Here is a 20810-nt window from a genome sequence, read left to right as displayed (position 1 = left end):
CTCAATATATGTACTGGGCTGCTGGTACACAGCCGTAAGAAGTAAAAAGTAGAGCTCTCAGTCCCGGAGCTCTAAACTATTGTCATTTCTGAAAGGGGTAACAGGAAAAACATAAAGAAAATGGGAAATTTGCTTGGAAAAAATATTTTACCGGTAATGAATACTTTTGGGTTAACAAAAAAAAGGGCAAAGAAATTATTAAAAATAGCAAAGAAAACAGGGTTAAATGTATCAAAGTTGCATCCAAGCGCTCCTATCATCAAGATGATGGTAAGTGGAGAGCCGGATGCTTTAAAGCATCATGTAAAGTGGTGTAAAATTACAAAAAGGGAATACAAAAAGGACCCGTCTAAATGGTGGCCTCCACAAGGTGCATTTGACACCCCAACAATTGATGCGTTTTTTAATTTACTTTTCAAAATGTCTGATTGTGGGGGGATTGAATGTTTGGCTGCTTGGGAAGAAGAGTCCCGAAAGAATCTAAAGCCACCCCCTTATAAAATGTGTACTGAAAAAACTGCTCTGCATCTGGAAGATGAAGAGGAGCTTCCCAATGCTTGGGCATCCCCGTATGAGTTTGCAAGAAGGGATTTAGAAGTAGCATCTAGAGCAGCATCTGCCCCTATAGGTGAAGTTGATCCTGTAGAGGAAAGGGAAGAAGACACGGGAGAACAAAGTGCTCCCTACCCGCCTTTTCAGGTTACCCCTCAGCAGCAGCAAGCTGTTTCCAGCTTCTCACAGGAGGGAAGGAGTCGAAGGCTAGAGGGAGCCCAAGGGACTTCCCAGCGGAGGAGTAGTTTGGGATCTTCATTAGATAGAAGTGAGGGGGTAATATTTGATAAAGATGGACAAATTTGTCAGTACACTCCATCAAGGCCAAATGCTTTAGCAAAATTCACAAAGGTAGATCAATCACATAGCCCCCTAAGACAGATAAATCAAAAGTATAGCCCAGTAACTACAAGGCAAAAGGCAGCAAAACAGAAAACAACTCTGGGGGTACTGCATACTCCAGAAAGAAAAAGAGAAACAAGAGAGTTGCTTAGGTCTCTATTAAAAGAAAAGCCACTAGAGCAGATGCCCCTAAGGGAAGTAGCCCTGCCAGGAGGGATAGTGGGAGATCACTATGTAGCTAATATGGCCCAGGTTTATGTCCCGTGGAAGCCTAGTGAAATAAGAGCTATTGTAGCAGAATTGCCCAACGTGGAAAAATGCCCTAAGAAATGATATAGAAAAATGATGTGGATGGAAAGGACTCAGCAAGCCACATATATAGATATGTGGATCTTGATTGATTGTGCAATACCTGAGAAGTATGTGGATGTCTGGAAGGTTTTTGCTCAAAAGAAGGGTGCCTGTCAGGAGGGAGTATTGAATGTAGAAGAAGATGGGGCGGAAGCATATGAAAAAGCTGTTGATAGATTGAATGAGATTTTGAAAGACTGGGTTACAACTACGTTTGATAAGGGACAAGATATGCGAGTGTTAATGGATGTTGTTCAAAAGAAAGGTGAGGATGTATTAGATTATTGGAATAGGTTCAAGGATGCTATACAGAAGCACACAGATTGGATGGTTGATGATGAAGCTGATATGAAACGTCCTGAGTTAGTGAATGTGTTGGTAGGAGGAATGTTGCCTGAAATAAGAGAAGAAATAGAGCTTAGAACTGTAGGATGGAGAAAGAAGGCTGCCCCAGATTTGGTTGATATAGCACAAGCAGCCTATGAGGTGCTCCAAAAGAGAAAGGATAAAATAGAGAAGAAAGAGAAATCTAAAATAATGAATGTGCAAACTCCCGAAGTCAGAGAAAAGATCTCTGAGCCCAAAGGAATACCAGTTTCTACGGTGCAGGTATCACCTCAGGGTATGCCTGTAGCTGATCCTCCCTATCCACCCAGGTGTAGTATACATTTCTAATTATGGTGTTCCCCAAAATAGACTAACTAATTGGAAACAAAATGAAATGCCCCGCAGGAATCCTAAAATACAATCCAGATATCAACAGATCATTCCAAATATACCTAGACCTGCAGCTCCCCAGCTTCGTGCTCCACCCACCTGCTTTAAGTGTGGTGTGGGGGGTCACCTGGCACGGGATTGCCGGAGGCGCTAGGATGAGGCGGAATGTGGTGATAATACGGAGGACCAAACAGTGTACCAGGCATTGGCAGCTATTGAAATTGATTCAGGTGAAGAGCCGATGATCATGATAAATGTCAATGGCGTTAACCTGTATAGCTTAATTGACACAGGTGCTTCGAGATCCCTTTTGAATGTCCTTGACCTTGACCTCCCGCTCTCTAATGAGAAAGTCTCATTGGTGGGGGTGAGTAATAATGTTATCTCAGCAGAGGTTACTAAACCTGTGCGAGTAACTTTGGGTGGACATTCAACAGAGCATTCCTTCGTATTGTCTCCACATTCCCCCTGTAATTTAGTAGGTAGAGATTTGCTGTCAAAAATGGGAGTGACCATTGCTTTATCCCCAGGGAAAACTATAGTGGATATACCCAGTGGAATGGAGCAGGAGGCTGCTGATCTCCTGTTCATGCCCTTATTAGTGAGGGAAATGGAAAAGGAGGGGGGGATACCAGAGGGAGTAAAGCAACAAATTAACCCCTCCATTTGGGTGACTGGCGCTAACACGCCTGGCCTCATGCAAGTTTCTCCGGTAAGACTAAAAAGAGACCCTACACTGCCAGTACCTAGACTACCTCAATACCCCTTATCCCCAGATTCAGTAGAAGGTATAAGGCCAGTGATAGAAGAGCTACTACAGGAGGGGGTACTCACCCCCTGTAGAAGCCAGGCTAACACTCCTATTTATCCAGTACCAAAACCCATGAAAGCTGGTGAGGGGAGTTGCAGGTGGAGGTTGGTACATGATTTACGTGCAGTTAATAAAGTGATTGTTCCATCTGTACCAGTGGTACCTAATCCTTCGACAATTTTGGCAACGATACCACTCTCTGCTACTCATTTCACAGTAATTGATTTAGCTTCAGCATTCTTCAGTGTCCCTGTTCATCCAGAGGACCAATGGCTTCTAGCTTTCACGTTTGAGAAAAAACAGCTAACCTGGACACGGTTACCTATGGGATATCATGACTCCCCTAGCTGTTTTTCTCAGGCATTAAAGGACAAACTGGATGGGTGGCAGCCGCTCCATGGGTCCATCCTAATACAGTATGTGGATGATCTTCTATTGGCCTCATCGGATGAGGAAGCCTGTACTGAAGATTCTATATCCCTAATGAACTTTTTGGCCACTATTGGACAAAAAGTAGATGCTACGAAAGTGCAATGGGTTAAAACGAAAGTGCAATACCTAGGTCACTGCATCTCTCATGGCATAAAACACCTCACAGATAAAAGGAAACAGGTAATTGCTAAACAAAAAATGCCTGTAACCTTAAAACAATTAAGAGCATTTTTAGGACTAGTGGGCTATTGTAGACAATTTTTACCACAATATTCCACTATAATAGGTCCATTACAAGACTTGTTGAAAGGTCATACGAAAAGCAATTACAAATTTACCACAGAAGAGTTAACTCCAGCAGTTAAGGAAGCGTTTAAACAGATAAAGCAATCCTTGCTAACTGTACCGAGTCTGGGTTTGCCTGATTATAGCAAGGATTTTTATCTGTTTTGTACGGAGGTTAATGGACACGCCAATGGGGTTTTAACTCAACATTTCTGTGCCAGGCATCGCCCGGTAGGGTATTACAGTTACCCACTGGACAGTGTAGCCAGAGGTTTGCCTGGTTGCCTAAAATCAGTAGCGGCGGCTGCCCTGCTGGTAGAAAAAACTACTGACATTGTACTTGGAAATGACTTATACTTAATGTGTCCGCATGACTTGGAAGCTATGTTAAACAGTGCTTATACTAAACATTTTTCTGTCCAGAGAATAACCCACTATCACTTGATTTTGCTGTCAGCTTCTAATCTAAAAATTCAACGTTGCCAGACCTTGAATCCGGCCACCTTCTTGCCAGAAGATGACACCGAGGAGATTGAGGACTCATACTTGGCACATGATTGTGCTACCTCAATTGATGAAGTGACCAAACCCAGACCCGACCTATTGGATGAACCCATCTCAGGCCTGCCTCTGTGTGCTGACCTATTTGTAGATGGCTCATCCCTTAGAAGACCTGATGGATTGAATCTAGCTGCCTGTGCAGTAGTGAACGGAGAAGGTAAACTATTGCATGCTGAAGTCTTGCAAAATTCTAAATCAGCACAGGCAGCTGAACTTACTGCTATTTGTGTGGCTTTAGAGCTTGCTGAAGGTGACACTGTGAACATTTATAGTGATTCAGCTTATGCTGTGGGTATCTTGCACAGTTTTGCACAACTTTGGCAGGAAAGAGGTTATCTTACAGCTGCAGGAACTCCTATCCAACACAAAGAATTGATTGTTAGACTACTTACTGCAGTACAGTTACCCTTCAAAGTTGCAGTAATCAAGTGCAAAGCCCACACCAGAGCGGAGGATAGTGTGTCTATTGGGAATGCTTTAGCTGACGAACAGGCTAGAACTGTTATACATTCCTATGATGCATCTAACCTGGTTTCTACTTTCACATTAATGGATCTACAAGTTGATCTAGCGGTACTATCAGCCTTACAAGACAGCTCGCCTCACAAATCTTCTTGGATCGCTAAAGGAGCGATCTGTGTAGAGGATGGATTATGGCGTTTCCATGGGAAATTAGTTGCCCCTCCGACTCTTTTTCCTTCTCTGTTTGCTTTGAGCCATGGGCCTTGCCATGTCTCAACAGGAGGGATGTGTCGGACGGTAAAAAAACATTGGTGGGCTCCAGGTTTCCACACATATGCTGTTAAGCAGGTTCAGGAATGTGTAACATGTCAAATGCATAATATTGGTAAACCAGTTCCCACTCCTATGAAGCATATTCCACATACTGAGGAGCTATTTCAAATTGTGCAAATTGACTTCTCAGATATGCCCCCTTGTGGCCGTTACCGGTATCTTTTGGTGTGCGTGTGTCAATTTTCGAACTGGGTTGAAAGCTTCCCCACTGCGAAGAATGATGCCCGTACGGTAGTTAAATGTCTTACTAGAGAATTAATACCACGGTTTGGTATAGGGGCTGTCATTTCCTCAGATAGAGGTACACACTTTGATAATAAACTGATGGCAGAAGTGGTGAATATTCTGGGGATAAGACAGCAGCTGCACACGCCATATAGGCCACAAGCTAGTGGGATGGTTGAACGCACTAACCAGACTTTAAAGAGATATCTTGCAAAAATAACTGCTAATGGGAAAAGCACATGGGTAGAAGCGTTGCCTATAGCTTTAGCTACCATTAGGACTACCCCTAAAGAAAAACACGGGCTATCACCCTTCGACATACTATTTGGAAGACCACCTCGGAGACTTCCTGCACCTTTGGCACCCCCAGAGACAGTAAATTTGAGAAATGGTCAAGATACCATGATAGACTATGTGCGCAGACTGGCAAATGTGTTTTCTGATACTTTTTCCAGAGCCAAAGCAGGACAACCAGTGGACACAAGTGACGGAACGCATGGACTAAAGTCAGGAGAGTGGGTGTACATCAAGAATCATACACCCCGGACCACTTTGTCTCCTAGGTGGAAAGGTCCGTTTCAGATCATTCTTGTATCTCCAACTGCAGTGAAGCTGAAAGACTACAAGTACTGGGTTCATGGTTCCCATTGTAAAAAGACTGTAGCTCCGAAGGAACATACAGATCAGTCTGCTGGTAGCAGGTATTCTTCTTTACCCTTGCATTCTAGGTCATCACCGCCAATTACTCGTGCCAGAGCCAGAAGACTCCAGAATGAATCTCCTGGGGCCTAGACCGAATGTGGTGTTATGGAGCGTTATCCTCTGTGGTGGAGCGGTGGTGTGGATCACAGTAATGACATTCGAATGGACATACCATAAAGAAAAGGGTAAGATACATGACACCTACCCTTTCAATGCCACTGTGACAAGTGAGAAATTGCAACCTGAAGAAAGCCGTAATCCCAATCAAAGAGCAAGAAGAGACACTCATGAGTATCATGTTAAATTGGGTTGAACCCTTTCATAACTCCTTTGTGTCCATGCACCTACAGGCAGCAAAGAAACTGAACATTTCTAATTGCTGGATATGCACACACGCACCTATATCACATAAGACTATACCCTTATTAGGTGTTCCCAGCACATTGGCTGAAATAGAGAACAGTGCTCACTTTGAAGATGTAAGCAGAACTATGGTTGACAGAGTTGTTTCACTCCTGTTGTTCACTAATGCTCCAATGACAATCCCCTCTGTCTGCATAAACTTCACTCGAGAATATTCATCTGAGCTGCTTACTCAAGGTTTTCAAAGTACTACCAGACCTATTGGGAACTCTAACTGTATGGACAATGCTGAGATCAGATATTGGTTTGATGGTAAGGATACAGCATGGAGCACGGATCGGTATCAGGAACTACATGACTACACGCATCGACAACATTCTAGGCAAAACAATATGAAATTATTAATGTGTTTGCAGGGGTATAATTTCAAGAAGGCTTGTGCAGCTCCCCCAGGTTATTACTTTATATGTGGGAAGAAAGCATATAATTGGATCCCTTTAAATTCTATGGGGGTTTGTTATTTTGGGAGAGTAATACCTGCCACTTGGTATATGAGTAACGATGAGTTTAAGGAGTCCCAAATCCGTAAAATCCCCATACATCTTTTAAAAAGAGATTTAGATTCTCAGTCAGAACCTGGGGGGGAGGAAGAGAATCATGATGAGGTTGAAGATCCTGACATGAACAAGGAGGGTGAGACTAACATTGAGGTACCCCTAGTTAATGTTGAGGAAAATACTAATAACATTTATAATAGTGACCTTGGCACTAATATAGAGTCCCATGACAGGGAGATAAAGCCAATATTCTCCATACCATGGGTAAATAGATGTTGTATCAAAAAGGCATTCAGTTTCATCATTGATTTAGCTGACTTGATCGATAATATTACAGCATTGTATGATATGAACTTTGTGATGCTTGCCACTGAACTAAAAATGGTTAAAAAGGAGATGTTGCAGCACCGGCTGGTGCTGGATTATCTTACAGCGAGCCAGGGAGGAATATGCACCATAGTGGGAACAGGCTGTTGTAACTACATTGAGAAGATGCTATCATTTCACATGTAGAACAGGTACAACAGCTTAAGCTCAATTTTCGGAAAGAGCATACTGAAACTGCTTGGGTTGAAGGAAGCTGGGAAAACTGGACTTCCTGGCTTAATCCTGCCAACTGGTTTTCAGGCATTGGAGGTTGGTTTGCTGGTATATTACATGGTATCCTATATATTGTTGGTATCATAGTACTTATACTCCTTATAATCAAATGTGCACCTATGTTATTCAAATGTTGTTTTAAAGTAACTACCACTTCTTGTTGCGCTATTTGGAAAGCTTGTACTAACACTGGTTCTTTTGAGCCCCAAAGGTCAAGAGTTAGAACTGCTCATGAGATGGTGGCTCATATACCTGGAGGTCAACCCAGAGCCATAGAGGAAGTTTAAAGAGGAATACCCACCAAGGTATTATAAACATAGGAGGGATGTCAAGATATGAAGACATATGTAACACATATCTGTATATAACCCAGAGTTCCCCTTCAATATAAGAATGTATTTCTTTATATGATGTTTTTTAATTCTTCTTGGGTATTCTCAATATTGCAACACATATCTTGTTATTCACTTGTTATTGTTATTGTTATTACTTGTTATTTGCTTCACATGAGATTATTCCCAGAAATGATGTTCAAATGTTTTTATGGAAAATACCTGTTGATAACATAACTTACCAAAAAGTCAGAATGACCTTTAAAATTGTTATTGTGTTATGGCGAAAATGACCATGTGAAATATGAAATAGATTATCCTGGAATGTATTGTGTATTTTCTATTTTCACTCTTTCCCACACATAGACTGTAATGTTATAATTTTCTTATAAAAACGCTGTTACAAATTGTAATATCATCACTTTCATCACTTTCCCTTTGGAAAGGAAGTGACGTGATCCTCTGTACGGAGATTGATTTTCTGAGTAAATATACATTGATGAATGCAACTTCGTAGAGGTCTTTTAATTCAAGGCTGTACATAACACCCCCTAACCCCCCCAATAAAGGTTTAACCCCGTGATCACCCCCCGTCGCCAGTGTCACTAAGGCTGGGTTCACATTGCAGCAGTTTATGAGAACGGATGTGATTCGCACCGCACTGCAGTGCAAATCACATCCAATCTCTGTGCGATTCGAGTTCAGCCATACAGATAGTATGGCTGAATTCGCGTCGCACCCGCCGCAAACTCGCACGGGACCCTTTTTTCGGTCCGCACCAGAATCGGATCGCATGGGTGTTCACACCATGTGATCCGAGTTTGCAGATCGCACTGCGATATGCGAACTGATCTGGGGCTGTCATTAACATTTCACTGACACTCCCAGCAGTTCGCATAGGGCAGTGTGAACTGCCGCCGGGAGGCATGCGATGCGGGAACCCGCTGCGGATTCGTGGCGTTCCCGCATCGCTCCACTGTGAACCCAGCCTAATAAGCGATCGTTTTTCTGATCTCTGTATTAGTGTCACAGGTGACGCTAGTTAGGCAGGTGGGTATTTAGGTTCGCCGCAGCTTTTTATAGCCCCGGGGACCCCCATATACTACCGCATAAAGCCCCCTGATTGCCCCCTAGTTAACCCTTTCACCAGTGATCACCATATAACTGTTACAGGTGACGCTGGTTGGTTAGTTATTTTTTTATAGTTTCAGGGCACCCGCCATTTATTACCTAGTCTCACTAGTGTACCCCTAAATTTAGGGGTGTCTACTTTCCAAAATGGGGTCATTTGGGGGGGGTTTGTGCCATCTTGACATTTTATGGCCTTCAAAACTGTAACGCCCTTAGAAAGCCTGAAGGCGGTGCTTGGTTTTCGGGGCCCCGTACGTGGCTAGGCTCCCAAAAAGTCCCACATATGTGGCATCCCCGTACTCAGGAGAAGCAGCAGAATTTATTTTGGGGTGTCATTTCACATATGCCCATGGCATGCGTGAGCAATATATCATTTAGTGACAAATTTGTGAAGAAAAAAAAAAGTTTGTAATTTTCCCGCAACTTGTGGCAAAATATAAAATATTCCATGGACTCAATATGCCTCTCAGCAAATAGCTTGGGGTGTCTACTTTCTAAAATGGGGTCATTTGTGGGGGTTTTGTGCCATCTTGGCATTTTATGGCCTTCAAAACTGTAATAGGTAGTGAGGAGTGAAGTCAAATATTTACGCCCTTAGAAAACCTAAAGGCGTTTCTTGGCTTTCGGGGCCCCGTGCGCGGCTAGGCTCCCAAAAAATCCCACACATGTGGTATCCCCGTACTCAGGAGAAGCAGCAGAATTTATTTTGGGGTGTCATTTCACATATGCCCATGGCATGTGTGAGCAATATATCATTTAGTGACAACTTTGTGAAAAAAAAAAAAAAAAAAATTAAAGTTTGTAATTTTCCCGCAACTTGTGGCAAAATATAAAATATTCCATGGACTCAACATGCCTCTCAGCAAATAGCTTGGGGTGTCTACTTTCTAAAATGGGGTCATTTGTGGGGGTTTTGTGCCATCTTGGCATTTTATGGCCTTCAAAACTGTAATAGGTAGTGAGAAGTGAAATCAAAAATTTACGCCCTTAGAAAGCCTGAAGGCGGTGCTTGGTTTTCGGGGCCCCGTACGCGGCTAGGCTCCCAAAAAGTCCCACATATGTGGTATCCCCGTACTCAGGAGAAGCAGCAGAATTTATTTTGGGGTGTCATTTCACATATGCCCATAGCATGTGTGAGCAATATATCATTTAGTGACAACTTTGTGTAAAAAAAAAAAAAATGTTTTTTTTTGTCATTATTCAATCGCTTGAGGCAAAAAAATAAAATATTCAATGGGCTCAACATGCCACTTATTAATTTCCTTAGGGGGTCTACTTTCCAAAATGGGGTCATTTGGGGGGGTTTGTACTGCCCTGCCATTTTAGCACCTCAAGAAATGAGATAGGCAGTCGTAAACTAAAAGCTGCGTAAATTCCAGAAAACGTACCTTAGTTTGTAGATGTGACAACTTTTGCGCAAACCAATAAATATACAGTTATTGACTTTTTTTTTACCAAAGACATGTGGCTGAATACATTTTGGCCTAAATGTATGACTAAAATTGAGTTTATTGGATTTTTCTAATAACAAAAAGTAGAAAATATCATTTTTTTTTCAAAATTTGCGGTCTTTTTACGTTTATATCGCAAAAAATAAAAATCGCAGAGGCAATCAAATACCATCAAAAGAAAGCTCTATTTGTGGGAAGAAAAGGACGCAAATTTTGTTTGGGTACAACATTGCATGACTGCACAATTACCAGTTAAAGCAGCGCAGTGCCAAATTGTAAAAAGACCTCTGGTCATTGACCAGCAAAATGGTCCGGTCTGAAAGTGGTTAAAATGCCTGTGAATTGATATAAAAAATATGACCTTAATATTACTTACATTTTTTTAATTTATTTTTTTTGCAATTTTTTTCCATTAGCTATATAAAAGAAAAAATACTGAACATTTTGAAAAACAACACATTTTCCTTAGTTTCTGTTATAAAATTTGGATAACAAATAATTTTCTTCATAAATTTAGGCCAACGTGTATTCTGATAAATTCCTTTGGTAAAAATAACCTGTATCAGTTTGCTGTATATTTTGTCTGTCTGAAAGTTATAGAGTCTACAAACTATGGTATATGTATTTGAAAATTGATCAATCTTGACTGCCCGTTTAATTTCTTGAGGCCCGAAAATACAAGGACAGTACAACCCCCTCTCCCAAATGACCCCTTTTTGGAAAGTAGACAGTCCAAGTTATTTGGTAAGAGACATGGCAAGTTTTTTGAAGTTGTAATTTTTTTGTCACACTTTTTTTAAATAATGAAGAAATTAAATAAAATGCATTTTCTTCACTTTTTTTTACATGTCACCAGTGCAGTATAGCATCATCATATGACTGTTTTGGAGGTGATCAGTATGTAAGATAAATAAACACATTTTTATTCTTTTTTTTTTTTTACATAGTTACATAGTAGGTGATGTAGAAAAAATACACAAGTCCATCAAGTCCAACGTATGTGTGTGATTATATGTCAGCATTACATTGTATATCCCTGTATGTTGCGGTCGTTCAGATGCTTATCTAATAGCTTCTTGAAACTATCTATGCCCCCCCCCCCCACTGAGACCACTGCCTGTGGAAGGGAATTCCACAGATTGCCGCTCTTACAGTAAAGAACCCTCTGCGTAGTTTAAGGTTAAACCTCTTTTCTTATAATTTTAATGAGTGGCCACGAGTCTTGTTGAACTGCCTTCTGTGAAAAAGTTTTATCCCTATTGTGGGGTCACCAGTATGGTATTTGTATATTGAAATCATATCCCCTCTCAAGAGTCTCTTCTCCAGAGAGAATAAGTTCAGTGCTCGCAAACCTTTCCTCATAACTAATATCCTCCAGACCCTTTATTAGCTTTGTTGCCTTCTTTGTACTCGCTCAATTTCCAGTACATCCTTCCTGAAGATTGGTGCCTAGAACTGGACAGCATAATCTAGGTGCGGCTGAACCAGAGTATTGTAGAGTGCATGTTAATGCATGCCAATATTCTGTTTGCTTTGTTAACCACTTCCCGACCAGCGCACGATGATGTACGTCGACAGAATGGCACGGGCAGGCATATTGGCGTACATGTACGTCCAATATTCGATGCCGCCGTGCCATCGGGAGCGCGCCGCCGGCGGCACTCTCCCGCGCTGGTCGGGACCCCCATGAGTCCGGTCGCGGGACCCGCGGACTCGATCGCCGCGGGCATCCCCGCGATCGTCTCACGGAGCAGCCGAATGGAGGAAATGCTGTGTAAACAACATTTTTCCATTCTGCCTAGCAACTAGTGACGCTGATCTCTGCTCCATGTGATTGGAGCAGAGATCAGTGTACACTAAATGAAAGCCCAACCCCCCCACAGTTAGTAACACACCCCTAGGAACACTTAACCCCTACACTGCCACCCACTGGTTAACCCACTGCCAGTGTCATTTACACAGGAATCACTGCATTTATATAGCAGTGATTACTGTATAAATGACAATGGTCCCAAAAATGTGTCAAAAATGTCCGATGGGTCCCCGACAATGTCGCAGTCACAATAAAAATCGCAGATCGCCGCCATTACTAGTAAAAAAAAAAATAATAAAAAATTATTAATAAAAATGCTATAAAACTATCCCTATTTTGTAAACGCTATAACTTTTGCGCAAACCAATCAATAATCGCTTATTGCGATTTTTTTTACCAAAAATATGTAGAAGAATACGTATCGGCCTAAACTGAGGGAAAAAAAAGTTTTTTTATATATTTTTGGGGGATATTTATTATTACAAAAAGTAAAAAATAATGCGTTTTTTTCAAAATTATCGCTCTATTTTTGTTTATAGCGCAAAAAATAAAAACCGCAGGGGTGATCAAATACCACCAAAAGAAAGCTCTATTTGTGGGAAAAAAGGACGTCAATTTTGTTTGGGAACCACGTCGCACAACCGCGCAATTGTCAGTTAAAGCGACGCAGTGCCGAATCGCAAAAAGTGGTCTGGTCTTTAACCAGCAAATTGGTCCGGTCTGAAAGTGGTTAACAGAAGCTTGGCATTGCATGCCATTGCTGAGCCTATCATCTACTAGGACCCCCAGGTCCTTTTCCATCCTAGATTCCCCCCAAGATCTCCCCCATTGTATAGATTGCATTCATATTTTTGCCACCCAAATGCATTATTTTACATTTTTCTACATTGAACCTCATTTGTCATGTAGCTGCCCACCCCATTAATTGTTCAGATCTTTTTGCAAGGTTTTACTTTTTTTTACAATGTAATTGCTTGTTACAGGGATGATAACTGTATCAGCAATCATTTAAACTGTCAATAATAAGTTTCATTCATGGCTCACTGTTTACTATTGTAATGCTGTGATTGGCCCACAACTATCACATGGTTCAGGGTTTTGTGATTGGCTAAGATACCATATGATCACAGATAACCAATCACAGATCACACACAGTAGGAAACAATGTCTTGAATGGATGCCATTCAATGTCTTGAATGGATGCCATGTGATAACACAGTGATTGCATGGTATCTGGGTCGCTCACAGCAGCTCGAACATGCCGCTGTATTTGCTAGGGGGTTCACCCAATGCACGTGAGCTGTATGTCATGGTATCTGGGGGAGACGGTCAACAGCAGTAAATGTACTGTTGGTAGTTGGCAAGTGGTTAAAATGGAAAATTACAGGGAGCGTGGTCTCGCTATGCAGCAGTGAGGATGTGTTGTCTCAGAGCTCCGGCCCTGACCCCGCTTTTATCGCACCTTACCGCCGCATGAACACCGCCGCACGCTCGGGCACGATGGGCAGGAGAACCGGCAAGTCCCTGCCGAAAAAGGGAGCTCCCGATGGTTCGATTAAGCGCTTCCTGGCGGAGCCGGACGAGGTGGGTGACATGGATGGCCTAGGCCGCTCTCCCCTGAACTCGAGCGGGCTCGCTGGCCCCGCCCCCCGCCTCAGGCCTGATCACAGAGCTCAATCCCCGGCCTCGTCGGCGGGGTCTGAGGGGGAAGAATGTGGACCGCGATGTTCGGAGGTGGCAGCGCTGGTGAGCGGACTCCCCACTAAGTCTGAACTGGCCTCTATGCTCCTGGGGCTCGAAAAATCTATCAAGCGGGAAGTGTCCGCTGTCCGTTCGGACCTGGCGCAAGTGTTGGACCGCGTGGAAGAGACGGAGCTACGCTTGGACAGACACGCAACCGCTATTAGATCTTTACAGACGACCACCCGTTCCCTTGCTATAGCCCACCGGTCGGCCCTATACAAGATCGAGGACCAGGAAAATCGGAACCGCCGGAATAACATCCGTATCCGCGGGTTGCCGGAGGCGACCGGTGATGAGGATCTTCTCCCTACGGTCCGGGGTATTTTCAACGGTCTCCTAGGGAATGCAGCAGATCATCCCTTAAAAATTGACCGCGTTCATAGGGCCCTTCGGCCACGTAACATGGCTGTGGACAATCCGCGGGATGTGATCTGCAGGGTGCATTACTTTGAGGAAAAGGATCGCATTATGCAGAAGCTTAAGGGGACGCAAGTACTGGACTTTGACGGAGCATCGCTTTCTTTCTACCCCGATCTGGCCAGGGAGACGCTGGAATGCCGCAGGGCCCTGCGGCCCCTAACTGAACAGCTGCGCTCGGCCTCCATCAATTACCGCTGGAGCTTCCCTGCTGCCCTAATTGCTCATAGGGATGGGAAAACGGCGATTCTGCGGTTCCCTGAGGACCTTGAGAAATTCTGTTCAGATCTCAACATCTCTCCGCCTGAGCTCCCGGGCTGGCAGGAAGGCATCCCGCCTCTGGAGAACACCCCTGAGGCGACATGGCAAAAAGTATCTCGCAAGCAACGTGCCCCTTCCTTCGGCCCACCGGCTAGCCAGCCGTAGTGAGCATGCCGGCTGCTACCTTTAGATCGGTTGTTTGGTCCTGCCGACATGTCGTCCCTGGTTCCGCAAGTACATTATAGTACATTACAGTGCCTACATAACTTTTTCGTGTGTTTTTTTCTTTTCTCTTTTTTCTGTTCTATGTTTGGTTCCCAATTTTTTACACTTACGCCCTTACTTTCTGTGTTGCCCGTGGTGTGCGCATGATGTGGGCCCGGAGCCTCCCGGGATCTTTGGAACCTGTTCATGTGAGACTTGTGACCGGTGGTTCCTTCCTTTATTATTTCGTGGTATACCTGTACATGTGGGAGGCTTGTGTTCCTTATTTCTAATTTTGCTTCTGGTTTTATGTTTATTTACTAGGGGTGGTTAATTTACTTTATTTTGCCCTAAGCAAGGTGCTCATATGCATAAGTGCGATTATATGTTTGGTGTATGGGGGTTGGGGTCGGAGCTGCGGCCTGTAATGCCTGTTCTGGGTGGCCGCGGACTGCTGCTGGCCCCTCCTTGTACCTGGAGAGGGGGCGTCGGATGGGTCCTCGTCTCCGGACTCCTGCCGGGTTTTCGGCGGGGGTCTGGGGGTGGGGGCTTGTCCGATTGTCCCTGAACTACAGTGCAGGCGGCTGCGTGGTCATGTTGCCCTCGGACCGATCGGGGCTTCGGCCCCTGGTGCCGAGGAGATGGTGGTTAATGTTATTGCTGACCTGTTCTCTCTCCCTTATCCCTTCTCTATTTTTTTATTTCTGCCTCTTTCTCACCCTCTCTCTTTCCCCCCCTGTCTCCCTACCCCTCTGCCTTTGGTCCTGTCTCGTGATAGCAGTGTATTTGTTATGGACTCTGGCGGTTCCCCATGGCCACGTTAGAATTGTTATCATTTAATGTGCGGGGCCTACACGCCCCTGGTAAACGCCATAACTTATACCGGGAACTGGGTCGCCTGCGGGGGGACGTGGTCTTCCTACAGGAGACCCATCTTACTCACACCACGTCGGTGAAGTTGTTCTCACCGCAATACCCCACTTGGTATTATAGCCTCTCTGATGTGCACAAAGCAAAAGGTGTGGCCATTGGGTTCCGCAGGGGTACTCCTTTTCATTTGATTGACATGTTGTGTGACCCCCTCGGACGCTTTCTGTTCCTCAAAGGTAGCCTCGGTGGGTTGCAGTGTACGCTGGCGACCCTCTATGCACCTAATCGTGACCAGGCCACCTTTATAGCCGCTACGCTGAGGAAGCTGAGAGACTTTGCTAGCGGATGCGTTGTCCTAGCCGGGGACTTTAATACTCTGTTAGAACCTGTGCTTGATACCTCCCTGGGGAGGTCCTCGGTTTCACGTAAAAGCCTCGCGTTTATACGTAAACGCCTCTTTGAAGCTCAGTTAATTGAGGTGTGGAGGACAATGCATCCGAGGGCGAGGGACTACTCATACTTCTCGAGTGTTCACCAATCTTACTCCAGGATTGACTATTTCTTCCTTGACCATCACCATCTTTCCCTCTTGTCAAATTCCAGTATTGCATCTTCGCCCCTGTCTGACCATGCCCCTATTTTACTTACCCTTAATATTTCATCACTGCCCCATAAATCAACCAATTGGAAGCTGAATGAGAACCTGATTAGTGAGGAGGCAGACATCGTATCTATGCGGGAAGAACTCACCCAATATTTTCTTGATAACGCCCAACCGGAAATTTCCCCGGGAATACTCTGGGAAGCCCATAAGGCCCACATACGGGGTAAGTTCATGGAGTTAGGGTCCAGGAGGAAAAGGGAAGCGGTATTGCGACAGACTAAGCTACTGTCGGATATTGCTTCCCTTGAATTACAACATAAGGCCAGCCTGGCGCAAGCTACTCTTCACTCCCTGTCGGAGAAACGGGAGGAGTTGAAAGCTTTATTTCATGAGCAATGGAAGTGAGAAGCCCGTAGAGTGTCCCAAAAATTTCATGAGTGGGGTAACAAGCCGGGGAGGCTCTTGGCGCGCTCCCTACGTCAGGCTAAGACTAGGATGTTTATTGAAAAAATTAAAACACCTTCTGACACACTTACGTATGAGACTTCCGGAATTGCCAAAGAATTCCATGCATTTTATCAAAGCCTATACCGCGTCCCCTCAGCGGTGCCGGATTTGGAGACTAAAAAGACTTTAATCCGGGAGTATTTGCAGCGGGCTGATTTGCCCAGATTGGACCCGGCGGTCCTTGACACTTTGGATGGGGAATTCTCTGTCCAGGAGTTTAGTGTGGCACTGAGGGCTATGGCGAGTGGCAAGGCCCCCGGTCCGGATGGCTTTACGGCCTTGTATTATAAAACCTTTGCAGGGACCTTGCTGCCCCGCCTCGGCTCCTATGCGAACACGATTTCCAGGGGGGGGTCTTTTCGCCCTGAAACCTTGCACGCACATATCTCTGTGCTTCCTAAGCCGGAGAAAGACCCTAGCCTCTGTGGGAGCTATCGCCCAATATCCCTCCTAAACTTAGATGCCAAATTATACGCCAAAGTTATCGCGAATAGGTTACTTCCTCTCCTCCCGCGATGGGTTTCTAATGAGCAGACTGGGTTTATTCCGGGCAGGGAGGCACGTGACAATGCCCTTCGCACTTTTTCCTTGATGGACTATGTGCGGAAGACCTCCCAGTCCACCCTGTTCCTTTCCACGGATGCTGAAAAAGCATTTGACAGGGTGGACTGGGAGTATCTGATGGCCACCCCATCTCATCTGGGTGTCGGGCGGACTCTCTTGTCTCACATCTCGGCATTATATCAATCCCCAACAGCCCAAATCCGGGTTAATGGTTCCTTAAGCGACTCTTTTACGCTCCATAATGGCACGCGTCAGGGTTGCCCCCTCTCCCCGATACTCTTCGCCATCTCTTTAGAACCCTTCCTCTCCACAATTAAAAACAACCCGAACATCCATGGGATCATTGTTGCAAATACCGAACACAAATATGCGGCATATGCAGATGACATCCTGTTTTATGACCAACAACCCCTGATTACCCTCCCTAATTTGATGTCTGCCTTCTCACAATTCGGCCTTATATCTAATTTTAAAATCAATATGTCCAAATCGGAAATTTTTAATGTTACCGTCCCTGTGGAGGAGGTCCGTCTTCTCCAAGCCTCCTTCCCATTTACCTGGCAAGCCCACAAAATGAAGTATTTAGGTATTTATCTTACATCCAAGCCCCAAGCCCTCTTTAATGCTAATTACATTCCCCTCATTAACGCCATTAGATCTGATCTATGACGCTGGTCACAGGTTGCTCATTCATGGCTAGGTAAGATTGGAGTGATTAAAATGAATGTCCTGCCCAGGGTGTTGTTCCTCTTCCAGATGGTCCCTGTGGGTATCCCGGCGAGCTTTTTCGTGCTTATGGAGTCCCTGATTGGTCAGTACGTTTGGAGCAGAAGGCGTCCGAGGTTGTCCAGAGCCCTTTTATATAGGCCCAAGCGGCTGGGGGGTTTAGCTCTACCGAACGTTAAACTGTATTTTATGGCAACTGTCTTATGCAGGATTTCAGATTGGAAGTAACACAAATACTCAAAACTTTGGGTTGCTCTTGACCTGGCGCTCAGCAGCACAGACTTATACACTCAAGTTTGGATTCCCCAGAAATATAGGTCGGTGGCATCCAATACCTCCACTCTTACCCACTCTACTCTACGGAATTGGGACTTGCTCTGTAAAAAACACAGGTGGCTCTTCAACTCCCCCATCATGCCTTTGACCGGCCATAATTACTTCCCTCCGGGAAACATTGACCCCAGAATCTATTCCTGGAAATTGGCGGATTCACCCCTTTTGCACCATGTTGCCAATCAAGCGGGCATTTTACCCTTGTCTCAACTAATACCCCCTGCGCGGGCAACTCTTATGGATCACTGGACTTACCGACAACTGGTGGATTTTGTTCACTCCCTCCCGAAACCTCTTCGCTCTCTAGCTGACCTAACTCCAATTGAATCTGCTTTTCTAGAAGACCAACCGGTGGAGCGGCCCTTGTCCTTTTTTTACCACACCTTACAGCTTCTTTCGATTACGGGTAATCCCACCTTTTTAGCCAATTGGGAGCAAGATCTGCACAGCACGGTTTCGGAGGCACAAAAATCTACTATTTGGTCCATGGCCCACTTGTCTTCTACGGCTTCTAGGACTGCAGAAGTGAACTATAAGTTGTTAACGAGATGGCATTATACCCCGGTTGTCCTGCATAAACTCTTCCCGCAAACGTCACCTCTCTGTTGGAGAGGTTGTGGGGAATGTGCCTCTCACGCCCATATTTGGTGGTTCTGCCCCCTGATCAGACCTTATTGGGTAACAATTTTATATTGGCTGAAGGTTATTTTAGGTTATGAGGTTCCAAATGATCCCTGGGTAATACTGTTTCACTGCACAGGCTCCCCGGCAGCATCCTATAAGAAGTCTGTGACCCCTCACTTGCTTAACGCTGCAAAAGCGCTTATTCCACGTCAGTGGAAGCAATCCACGATCCCATCCCTACGCCAATGGCTGATGGAGGTGGATCGTACATATCAATTGGAAGATCTTACGTACTCCCTCCGGGGAAAAGCAGACTTGGGGAAACGGATTTGGGCCTGCTGGGTAGCCTTTAAGTACACGTCAGATTATGCAAATATTATGGCGCAAACTGGTTAAATCCTTATGTTTTGATATAATTTTTTTTTTGTGTGTGTTATTTATTTTCTGGTTCGGGACAGGACCGGGCAGTTCCCTTTTTTCTCTTCCCCTCCCTCCATCCCCCCCCCCCCCCCCATCCCCTTTCTTTCTTCATCCCCCCTCTCTTTACTCTCTTCTACTATATTCTCTCTCTTTCTTCTTTTCCTTCTTTCGTCTTTTTCTTTCTCTTCAGTGACTTGGTTCAAAACACGTTGGGTGGTCCATCAAGGGTTACATGATTGTGTAACTACTACCCAGACACTTGGTTGGAGAGCATTTCTGTTATACAGAATGGGTGTGCTTCACAGATACTCAGAAGCTCCCTCGTAGAATTGTGCGGTTAGCGAGTTGTGGTTACAAGCCCCACCATATATATCTGCTGTAACCCTGATGTCACTATGTATGGTTTATTGTTGATAATACGCTGTATGTCACTGTTTTCTTATGCTTTATTCTTTAATAAACACAAATTAAACAAAAAAAAAATGGAAAATTACGATTTTGGCGACTAGAACCTGTTAATTATCAAAGGAAATTTCAAATGCCAAATGCAGTATTTTCCATTTGAAACTAATAAAAAATATTTTACCAGCAAAGAAAATAGTTTAATACCATTTGTTTTTTATTTTCTCTAAGTCACGCAAAATGAATGTACATGCACATTTCACTTTTTAAATTATTCTTTTTTTTTTTTTTTCGGTAGACGTACACCCCTTTGAGAAAGGACAGGGCCAGAGGTAGCACATTGTAATAAAGAAGAAGAATTCTTTTATACTACAATAATTTAGTACAGCTCCTGCAAGCCTATGAAAACAGAGGTATCCTAAAAGAAAGTTCATATATCAAGAAAGTTTAAATAGAAATAATGTAATAAGATAAACAATGTCGTAGTAAATTAGAACATTTTGTAAGTCATGTTTAGAAGTTACTTTGTCCACATTTTTCATCTTTTATCTATAGCCCTATTAGTCATCTAGCTTTTATCCCACCGGATTTCTAATCATGCAGTTTTACTTTCAGCTATAATGTTGTTTCTTTTATGTATGTAAAGTTTTACAAATAGTGAGCACAACTGTTGGAGATATTTTACAAACAGGGTTTTCGGAAATAATTTTATTTTCAATTTTATTTTTTTTTGTTTAGCAGTGAGAGGATCTGTTCGGAGAGGGCGCAGACTTTGAGGAGTTAGGCTGTCTCCCTTATGGTGGTAATGGCTGTTTGCATATGAGGAAGGTTTCATATGCTTGGAGTAGATGTGGTGATGTAGTGTGGGTGAGAGTATGGGGAGTGTATTTATCATGTGTGTAGCAGATGGGTTCAATGGTTTAGGATTGGGGGTGTTATGCTGGATTTATGTTATGTTGAGTTTTGAGGAGTGTAGCTTTTGTGGGAGTGGGTGAGATGGTTTGTCTATGGGTGGTTATGTTTGTTGTCTGAGTCATGGGAGAGCGATTATGTGGATGTATTTATCTAGTATAGGTGTTTGGGGGTATATATTTATTTTGTGTGTTACTAATGCC

At 44.0% G+C, this 20810-nt stretch overlaps 1 protein-coding gene across 1 annotated transcript; it reads left to right on the top strand.

Moving 5' to 3' along the window:
* The first annotated feature begins 3386 nt into the window (after positions 1 to 3386).
* Positions 3387 to 5958, top strand: LOC143973957 (protein NYNRIN-like). Its single transcript, XM_077474880.1, has one exon. It carries the CDS (start codon positions 3404 to 3406, stop codon positions 5861 to 5863), a length of 2460 nt encoding a protein of 819 aa, XP_077331006.1. The 5' UTR covers positions 3387 to 3403; the 3' UTR covers positions 5864 to 5958.
* Positions 5959 to 20810: the final 14852 nt, after the last annotated feature.

The sequence above is a fragment of the Lithobates pipiens genome, unplaced genomic scaffold, assembly GCF_037356315.1.
Source record: "Lithobates pipiens isolate NorthernLeopardFrog02 unplaced genomic scaffold, aLitPip1_a1.2 Scaffold_13, whole genome shotgun sequence".
In the NCBI taxonomy this organism is placed as follows: Eukaryota; Metazoa; Chordata; class Amphibia; order Anura; family Ranidae; genus Lithobates; species Lithobates pipiens.
This window is presented reverse-complemented; position numbering and strand designations above follow the sequence as displayed.

Bases quoted from the DNA above. Each gene is read 5' to 3' on its own strand.
- LOC143973957 (XM_077474880.1), top strand. From the start codon at position 3,404: ATGCCTGTAACCTTAAAACAATTAAGAGCATTTTTAGGACTAGTGGGC.